Raw genomic sequence first — 10,096 nt, 5'->3', positions numbered from 1 at the left:
CTGACTGAATGGCAGGAAGTGGGCCCTGACTTCCCCAGGAAATGAGGAACCTCGACCCCTTGGACTGCACTGGAGCTGCAAGACTGGAGAGAGAAGGGCAGGAAAGTCAGGATGGGTGGAGGGTGAACAGAAAGACACTGCTACCCAAAGTTCGAATTATACAGAAATGTGTTAAGATGAAGCTGTTCTTTCAGAGTCTAGCGCCTGCCCTGTGCTGTCTGCTGTCCTTACGGGCCAGCCTGGTTCCTGATGGGAGAAACGTCTGTCACAACCCAAGGTATGAATAATCATTTTGAAATGAATAGTTCTGTAACTTTAAAGGTATTTTATTTATATGTCAAGATGTTAAAGCAAATACATGGTCTATACTTAATGTCATTGAGATTTATATTTATATTGTTCTATATGTGTAGGGACCCCTCCAATTTGATCTGTTGCAGCGGGTGGCAACAAGAAAGAGACGAGTGCACCAAACGTAATGTGAACTATATTGTACAGCGTCAGTAGAGGCGTTATAGTTTGACACTAACTGCTGTCCTGCACATGCAGCTGTGTGCGAGGGGGAGCAGGCCTGCCTGAAGGATGAGCTCTGTGTGTATCCTGGAGTCTGCCGCTGTCCACCGGGCTTCTATGGAGCTCACTGTAAAACACGTCAGTATCAACATCCTGTTTATCTCACTATTATGCCAAGTGTTTCCAGTTATTATTACTAACCTTATTTCAACCTGTATGTCATGTCATGCAGGTTGTCCTGGAGAGTTCTGGGCATCAGACTGTCGACAGGTGTGTCCTTGTTATCCAAATGGCCGGTGCCACGCTGTCACCGGAGAATGTACCTGTAACATAAACCGCTGGGGGCCTCTGTGCCAGTATAGCTGCAAATGTGCCCGACATGGTCACTGTGACACGACCCACGGGAACTGCAGCTGTGATGAAGGCTGGTGGTCTCCCACATGTGCCAAACCGTGCCAATGTGTGAGCGGGGGCTCTGTGCGCCCCAGCTGTGAGCAATCCACTGGGCGCTGCCAGTGCCACAGGGGCTTCTGGGGCCTGAAGTGTGCTCTGACGTGTAGTTGCTACATGTCGCCCTGCAGTCAGCGCACTGGTGTGTGTGAGTGTAAGGAGGGCTGGTGGGGGCCCAGCTGTGACCGCCGCTGTAACTGTGACATCACTCACAGCAGATGCGACCCCTCCAGTGGCCACTGTCTGTGCCATCCCGGGTACAAAGGAGACTACTGCAACCTGCAGTGTGAAGCGGGCACCTTTGGCAGCGGCTGTAGAATGAGGTGTGAGAACACATAATTAACTGAGTGATTAAACCTATTACTAAGCCAATCTTGTATGTTCCCAGTTGTGGCTACTGTAAAGACAACCAACACTGCGCTCCTGCCGATGGGGCCTGTGCCGCCTGTGCTCCGGGGTGGAACGGCACACAATGTGACAGCCCATGTCCATCAGGTTTCTTTGGTGATGGCTGTAAGATGACATGTCCACGCTGCAGGAAGAACCAGCCCTGTGACCCACAGACGGGCTACTGTTGGAAGTGTGACAATGGCTGGACTGGGCCCAGGTACATGGAATATAATACTTTTTAATGCAAGAAATAACATGTCGCTCAATATGTCTTAGGTATATATTTATTAAATGCATTTTAGAAGACAATAGGGTAATATTTAATTTTACATTACTCTTAATTCATTTTATCTCCCTTATTAAATACCATGCAATAACCTGTCATAACATGTAAACAGACCTAACATGTTATGACAGAAACCTAACACTATTAAGTACTGTAAAATAAAAAAAAACATTTACATAATTCTTCAAGGTGTGAGAAGCCATGTCGCAGTGGGACATATGGTGAGGCTTGTGCCTTTCAGTGTAATCCTTGTCTTAATGGGAGCTGTCATCAAGTCACTGGAAAATGCATTTGTGACCCAGGCTTTCATGGAGAGAGGTGAGTTGTGTGATGCATCATACATGAATCACATTTTCCTATATATATATAGTTAACCGAGTATTGTGCATGTTTCAGTTGTAACATCAGCTGTCCTACTTTGTATTTTGGGCTGAACTGCTCCTCTCTCTGTGACTGTGGGGAGGGAGTTGGCTGCGACCCCATCACTGGTGCTTGCCCCAAAAGTACTCTTTTCTATCTCCATTAGTATTGTTTAAATAATGTATACATCCTGATGGACCATCCTTTTGTTTGCATGTGTGTCAGGTTCTCGAGGTGCTGTGATTGCAGCGGTGCTGGTCCCTCTCTTCTTATTGCTTCTTCTTATGGTCCTTTGCTGTGTGTGTTGTGGGGAAGCTCCTGTCGACAGCAAAGACAGGTCTCAAGTCTATCTAGTCTTATTATGAGCACATCTGAGACATACAGCGTCACCCAAACCTCTACTTGTTGCAGGGCTCTTGTGGCTGAGGGTGGGCTGTCAGTGCGTATGAAGTATCATGTCTACAGTGTAATAGCCAACATTGGTGCTGCTTTGCCTTGTGTCTCTGATTGGTCCACTGGTCTCCCTCGGGTCACAGGTAAGTTCTTCTCACATTTTGGGAATATGTAGAACAAAAAGTACCCTAGAAACATTTGTGCAAATCGTTTTTCAAACCGATTGTATCATATTACCAAAGAATAATTATTTATGTAGCCCTATTTACAGACTGTGTTTATATATAGTCTATTATGTCAGTATGAACAAGGTAAAATGTAAAGGTGAATTTCTAAGAGATAATAACAAAATAAGTGCTTTGCAAAAACAAAATTTACTTGATTATAACAGTACTGGTAGTCATAAGAGATGTCAGTGTGTCATAAACATTATTTACAAGTTAAAGTGAGAAGATTTACACATGATAATTGCTGGGTTATTCAATCGGTGATAGCTCTGTTATTCAGTTTTATGTTTTATTTTGTATTTAATTCAGTGAAACAATAACTTTCTATTGAATAGTAAAAGTGAGTTGTTTGTGGATATTGGATATAAATAATAAAATTGTGGCCTCATGGAAATTATAATTGAATAGCCCCGTTACAATGAGAGAAGCTTCACATTTAAATTATTTTATTTTCCATTTTAACTACATAATTCACGTTATAAAAAGTTAGGTTTATTGTTTTAATGTGAATATAAAGAAATTGAAATCACGTTGAACAGGATCAGGAGCGCAATCTGTTTGATGAAAATGTAGTGAATTTGGGGCAGATTCTGTTTAGTCTTTTATACACTTTTAGTTGGAATTTCACCTTGTATTTTATAATTGAGACCCCAGGGCTGTCATGGCATATCGGGTGTGTGTATATTTAACATTGGATATGAGCAAAATGTTTACTCAATATAACGTGAACATTATATCATTAAAGTCTTGAAAATGTGAAACTCAACTTGGAACGTGGAAAAGTTCTGTTTTAATCGTCAAAACGAAAAAGCCTGAAATAATATGTATGCCACAATGACGGTATATATGAATTAATTCTATTTATACTGTAATTTAAATAATAGCACACATCTAATACATTTTTGCACAGTGTCTCATCACGATCCAGAGCTCACGTTTAACCACAGCTTCATCGAGCCCCCTTCCTGTGGCTGGGTGACAGAGGGCTCGTCCTTTGAGAGCGACGAGGAGGAGGCAGAGGCGCTGTACTGTGTCCCCCCAAGAGAAGGTAATGGACAACTCTACGGGAGGACTACTCCGTTTGTTTTATTTTTGTATAAAACTATAACTTTCTGGATCCTTAAAAGAAGATTCATTGTACTTGAGAGATTTTCTAGCACCCAAATATAGGACAACACAGAATTACCTAAACACGCTTGAATCAATTAGAACAAAACAGAATAAATTCAAGCTTGTGCTGCCCGGTGGTCGAGTGGTTAAAGCATTAGCACATATGCCAGGCTCCATGATAAGCCGGCCGCAGCGTAGTGTGTTCGAATTACGACAGTTGGCTGAATTTCCTCCTTTCTCTCATCCCAATTTCACACTGTACTGTCCTGAAAAAAGCTCAGAAAATCAGATTTGACTTAATGTGTATAATGTTTTTTAAACTACTAAATACTAACCCACAAATATTTTATGTCTTGAACTATATGGTTATCCAATGTTCTTGTAAAATATCTACATACCACGTACTATGTGTAAGGCTCCGTGTGATGAATCTGAAAAGTAGCTGCACTCTTGCTTTGTTTCCCAGACATCCCAGCAGTGGCAGGAGGTGAGTTTCAGGAGATGAGCTCCAAATGCAACATGTTCTTGGACCCCTCCGGCTTCAGCAGCGAGGACATCAATTCACCTTTTAACATCCCGCGGACGTCCAGCCTCGCCAAGGCCAAGCGCCCGTCCGTCTCCTTTGCTGAGGGCACGCGCTTCTGCCCCAAAGAGGGACGTAGCTCTGGTCAGGAGGTTGCCACGCCCTCCGGACATCCACGCACTAAACCCAAAACCAACTGGGGCGTTTTGATGGTCTCTGCCTTACAAGGGCAAGTTGCAAAAACTGGGGAAGAGAACAAAGTTGAGGACAGTGGCTTAGAGGAAAAGGTTTATGATCAAGAGGTAGAATTGGGTGGGAACAGTGAAGAACGAGACAAAAACCAAACCAGTCCATCAGGTGGCGCTGTGCAGGACAATAGAGCAGGAAAATTCCACACAAATGCTCATAAAAGGTGTCATGCCTCTGCGTCTGACAGTCAGGTGACCATCTCCAGTAAAGTGACCACAGTTTACGTGACAGTGGGTAAAGCAGGGCGGCCTGTGTCAAAGGCTGAACCCAGTTCAGAGGGTCCGGTCCAGTCTATGTTAAGACGGCTTGGAAGTCTGCAGCGACAGAAGGACCAAGATTCAGACAAAGGCAAGTTGAAAGTAGCCGAGGGCATCACTAAACCCCCTCGAAGGAAGCTGGGTGCTCGGGTCAACCTATGGGAGCAAGGGGAGAACCCTGTAGCAAACTCTAGCATCGCTAAGCCGATCAGAAGAAAACGTGCTCAAAACAACCCTTTAGAAACAGCAGCAGGAGATCAGACTACATCAGCAGAGGGCGCAAAGAGACCCCTGTCGTTCATATTAAACAGTGTCCCGGAAGTGGCTCCAGTCGGCCCAAGAGAGGAGGAGGAGGGGGAGAGAGCTGAGGAAAGTAACTACCTGACTGTGGGACCGGCAGGTGATGCACAGAGTCAGGTGATAGTGAATGACAGGGCCGTGGGAGACAGTGAAGAACCCTGCTATGAAAATGTTCTAGTGAAACATATATGATTGTGTAAGCAATCATCCAATATGCCTGTAATTTATTATATTTTGTACAATTTATACTACAACATATTTTATATTTCATATTTTTACACACTATTTATTTATGTTGTATTATTTTTAAATGTATTTGTTATGTGGTTGCATTCTTATTTCATTGCTTTGAGACATGAATCCAATGTGTACCCACAACATTTTTAAATATGATGAATAAAATTGCATTAATAAAAACATTTCTCACTCGGAAACGTGTCATGTTATATAATTATAACTGAATAGATGGATGTAGACAGTCAACGTCAACTTTTTCTAATAATAATCACACATTGGCCCTTGATCTGTGAGGGAATACACCGACATGTGCATGTTCTGCAAAAACGGTGTATTTAAAAAAAAGAACTTTCTCAAGACCATTTTATGGTTTTAACTTTCAATTCAGTTTATTTCTGTAAAGACCAAAATCACAAGTTGCCTCGGCTGATCAATAAAGTAGGTTAACCAACGTCACAGAAATTAAACAAATGGATAACTGTCCCAGAGCATCAGACCCTCAAAACCCTGGATATTCAGAATTATTCATTGAAAATTATGTCACTTATCATTGTTGAACAGAGAAAAATCTTTTAGAAACACTCGGAACAGTACATCGTATTTAAAAATCGAATTGTAAAACAATAAATTGAATAAATGTACGGCTTTTGGTTATTAAATAAAACATAATCACACATCCAAATTACGTTCTAATCACTCGTGTATAACCTGTTCCATGTACATGCAAAGACAAATTTCCAAATGGCCTACTAAAGGTTGTCATTGCACTTTGACCTGTGCAATCACATGATGGGAAAAACTGCCATGAACTTTAGTTTGACTCAGAGCATTGAGAGCATTGACCAGAGCTTACTATTCAAAACATGTTATGACGGGTTCATACTAAATGAATATGTTATTAATATATGTAAATAAACACAAAATAGGCAGATCAAGGTAGTGAACCCAAGCCTCCGCATAACTTTACTACTACAGCAGCGGATTTGGCTTTTGACAGATCTCCAGTATTATAGAAGCATGTGCAAGATACTATACAAGAGACAGTTTCATGTAACATTACAGTACTTTGTTTATTCGCTGCTACTTCTCGGCCCCAGTGGTGTCTGAACAGCCGAGCCAGTACTTGGCAATAGATCTGGGGTACGGAGGCATGGCTGGGTCCACTCTCTTAGTCTTGAGGTCCACCCTGTAGTATTTATCTGGAAGCACAAAGACAAACATATTTGAATTACTCAATGATAAATAGAAGCCTAGGAAAAGATAACTCTAATTCACAACAATACAGTCTTAAAATAGGTCCACGTGAAACACATCTTCAGAGGTTTAATCAAGTTACTGGCTTTCCTCTCTTAATAAATCTCTTCAACAATGAGTAGTTTGTTGTCGTCATTTAAGATATGACCTCGGTTACCTTTAATTTGATGTCTGGAGCCAGAAAATGTTAAAAAAAATGTTGTCATGTTAAAATATTGAAAGGATTACAATGTTCAAATTGTATCTTTGTAGTTATGTTTATGTTTGTTTGTGTTGTCACTGCATTTTTAATATGTAAATGCTTTATTGTCCCTTTATTCCTATTATTTTATTCAGACATGCATAGGGAGCGAGAGAAAACGTTGTCAAACCTGCTTTAAAGAAGTACACAGTCTGAATTGGCTGGGTCCTCGGAACAGGTCTTCCCCGGCTGTTCCTGGAGTCATAGTTCCCTCGGTTGTTTGGATTATATCTGTCCCAGCGCCGGTCCTGGTCCCAATCCTGGTCCCATCCCCTGGTCACGTCCCTCCCGAGCCTCTCCTCCATCTCCATCCTCCTCTCTGCTAACCTCGCCCCCAACTCCATGCCCCTTTGAGCAAAGTCTTGGCCCGTGTTCATGCCCCTTTCGGCCATGGTGTCCCAGAAAGGCGAGCGGTTTTGCCTCCGACGGCCCCACCCGTTCTGCTGGTTCCACTGCTGACCGTACGGGTTCCACTGTTGGCGGTCATCAGCTCTGTCCGGGGTGAACCTCAAGGTGGTGACGTAGATTCTGCCCGCCATAGCGGCATCCAGCGGCGCCTTTAGACCTTTCCAGTCCTTGTTGATGAAGTGATGGTGGTCGTGGTGCTGGGGTACTGGAGAGAAATGCATAGGATTTTAACCAAAGAGCTGACTAGACGTAAAATGTAGAAGGTTCATAAAGAACTTACACTCAGAGAAGAGCTCGCTAAAGAAGTTCTCGTAGTTACTATAGTAGACATCCGTGTATTGTCGAAACACGGTGGATGGTGATCGCTCGGACATGCCAATACACTCGTGATGGGATGGCTGATGCACAAATTCGTAGGTGTAATACTGTTCTCCTATTGGCATGCAGATTAAAAACGTTATGACCACAGACAAGTCAAGGGGTTTGAATATATATAGTATCGTGCAACAAATGAACACTGGTCTCTTTCTGCTTTGGTTAGATTGATTATAAAGCACAAACCTTTGAAAAAGAAGACTTTTTCTTTTCCGTTGTGCCCTGGGGCAGGCAGTGCAAATGCTGCATCGACATAATCAGGAATCTTGTCAAATCCTACGCTTATGTCCCTAGGGTAGTCCTCATCCAGAACCCCATTGTCAAACCTCCAGTACTTGTTTCCCTGAGTTAAAAAAAACAGTTAAACAAGTTCTTAAAAACACAATTCAATTTAACCTCACCTTGAAGATGTAGGTCTTTCCTTGGCAGTTCAATCTTGTAAAGGCAGCATCAATCGGCCCACTGATGCCCCACACATCCTTTAGGAGCTTTGGATAACCGGGAAGCACTGACTTCTGGTCCAGGACAAAAAAGTAATTCCCTGCAAAAAATATGTATTACGTAATCAAAACCTGTTATGATCACAAATCGATTCTAGAAATATAACTGACTCCATTGACTTCTCCTCTATTTATCCATCCAATATTACCCAGAAGTTACCTCACCTCTGAATGCATAAACGGAGCCATTCTTGAGTTGCATGAAGGAGTCGAATGGCCTCTCACTGCACACCTCTGCGTCTGGGTCCAGGGGCGCAGTGGTGGGTTGGGCAGTGGTGGGTTGGGCAGTGGTGGGTTGGGCAGTGGTGGGCGCCGCTGTCGTGTCATTCGCAGGAGCCTCTGTACCTTTGGCCTCTTTCTGTGGTTTCGTCATCTCCGTGGTGCCTTCAGCCGCTTGTCTGGGGTTGAAGTCCGTGATCGGGGGGGGCTCTGTGGACCTTTCTTGTTGGCGACTGGTGGGAGTGAAGCCCCGGTCGTGAGCTGAACGGCGGGGGGCTGGAGTGGTGCTGTCAAACTGCTCATCATCTTCTGCGAAAACAAATGTGTCTCCGCGTGCTGCAAAAGTCAATTGTAACACCTTCAAATCAACTTATCGATGTCAAAATAAATGTTGCTCGTATAAGTCACAGGCGCAAATGTGAATGGATAATAAAGCTGTTTCTTACTCATCATTCCACAAGTAGATTCATAGTCTGAGCAGCAGCTTTTGTAGTACTTGCACATGGAGTCACACTGGCATTTCTTTGTAGAGTCAAAGCCATTTTCACAACGATCCATGCACGACTCTAAAAGGCAATTATTTTCTGTGAATATTGATCTCAAAACAACCACGCATCATTTGACACGCATTATGTCAAATCTACAGTAACCGTAGTCATAGTTAGGGCTGCATCGTACAAGTAATAGCCGAGAGTGGAATTAGTAGTAGCCATTTGAGCATGTTAGTTGTAAGCAGTACAACAATAGCAGTTGCAATATGTTAGTAGTATAAAGTGGTAATTACAGCATTGTTAAAAGCATCAATATCTTCTATTACAAACTTCACTGCTGAGTGTTTTTCTAATTACTATACTTTTTAAATTTACATTGAGCTGGCTTCTTTTACATTTGCATTATAAGACCATTATTTATACTATTTATCTTGTACTTACCCTCAGAGGCTGAGGTGAAAGCCAGCAAAGGCAGCAGCAGCAGCAGCAGTCGCAGGGCCCACAGCCTCATGTTGAGTCTGTTGTGTGGAGGACAGAATGAGAGTAATCATGGACTGTGTGCGCCTAATCATTGGAAACATGTGTCACTCACCCTGACCACTTGTTTGCTTTAATCTCATTTCCTACGCCCCTATTCCCCACACTAAACAAACTAACCTGAAATGACAAATCAATAAGAATGTTGTCCCTCAAAGAAGTGCATTGGCTACTTCAAACTAGCTTTAAAATTCTGTCTGTGTTCTATTTATGTTCTTCTTATGTAGCTGTGCAAATAATATACATGCATGCTATTTGTGTGTTGTCCTACATTTTATTAATTGCACAAACCCATGACAGAGGTACAATAAAGCTGAAAGTACCAGCGCGCTCCAGCAGGGGGCTCTTGTTGTTCTCGAGCTGTGTGTGCAGTGCGCATGCGCTGCATGTGTTGCTGATGATGCATGTGTGAGGGGGGCGAGTCTGTGGTCCCCGTCCATCCCGTGGTCCATCCCATGGTCCATCCCGGCTGTAGCTGATGCGTTAGACCCCTGGCTCTTTCAGGTAGACACTTCACACTACGGGACACCTTAAATGAACAATGATAAGGTTGTTTTGTGACAGAGCTTGAGAAGAAGGACCTCGAAGACAAAGACAACCTTTTATTTCATTGGGTCGTAGCTATGCAAGCCACGTCCGCGGTTCCTCTTTGCTTTGTTTGTGACAGTGACAGTGTCCGCCGCAACTGACTTCACTGATGGAGATCGAGGTAATGGGGTTCAAACTGTCACCTGTGATAAACATCTGAGGCCTTTATTGAAGCGCATCCTCTCCTC

General features: G+C 43.1%; 2 protein-coding genes across 2 annotated transcripts; one reads left to right on the top strand and one right to left on the bottom strand.

The window, feature by feature from the left end:
- The first annotated feature begins 41 nt into the window (after positions 1-41).
- Positions 42-5,314, top strand: scarf1 (scavenger receptor class F, member 1). Its single transcript, XM_072462658.1, has 11 exons — positions 42-277; positions 414-475; positions 550-651; positions 746-1,286; positions 1,352-1,570; positions 1,829-1,957; positions 2,036-2,142; positions 2,225-2,336; positions 2,411-2,535; positions 3,530-3,667; positions 4,196-5,314. The coding sequence occupies exons 1-11, from the start codon at positions 42-44 to the stop codon at positions 5,248-5,250; spliced, it is 2,826 nt and encodes a 941-aa protein (XP_072318759.1). The 3' UTR covers positions 5,251-5,314.
- A 978-nt stretch (positions 5,315-6,292) lies between these two features.
- On the bottom strand, positions 6,293-9,377 carry vtna (vitronectin a). The gene is made up of 8 exons (XM_072462646.1): positions 9,225-9,377; positions 8,739-8,858; positions 8,239-8,628; positions 7,975-8,114; positions 7,760-7,916; positions 7,479-7,631; positions 6,921-7,403; positions 6,293-6,494 (listed from the first exon to the last, which is right to left on the bottom strand). The coding sequence occupies exons 1-8, from the start codon at positions 9,292-9,294 to the stop codon at positions 6,376-6,378; spliced, it is 1,632 nt and encodes a 543-aa protein (XP_072318747.1). The 5' UTR covers positions 9,295-9,377; the 3' UTR covers positions 6,293-6,375.
- Between the last annotated feature and the right edge of the window lie 719 nt (positions 9,378-10,096).

Source organism: Eucyclogobius newberryi, unplaced genomic scaffold, assembly GCF_026437365.1.
Source record: "Eucyclogobius newberryi isolate DKJ021-1_F unplaced genomic scaffold, fEucNew1.0.hap1 SCAF_10, whole genome shotgun sequence".
In the NCBI taxonomy this organism is placed as follows: domain Eukaryota; kingdom Metazoa; phylum Chordata; class Actinopteri; order Gobiiformes; family Gobiidae; genus Eucyclogobius; species Eucyclogobius newberryi.
This window is presented reverse-complemented; position numbering and strand designations above follow the sequence as displayed.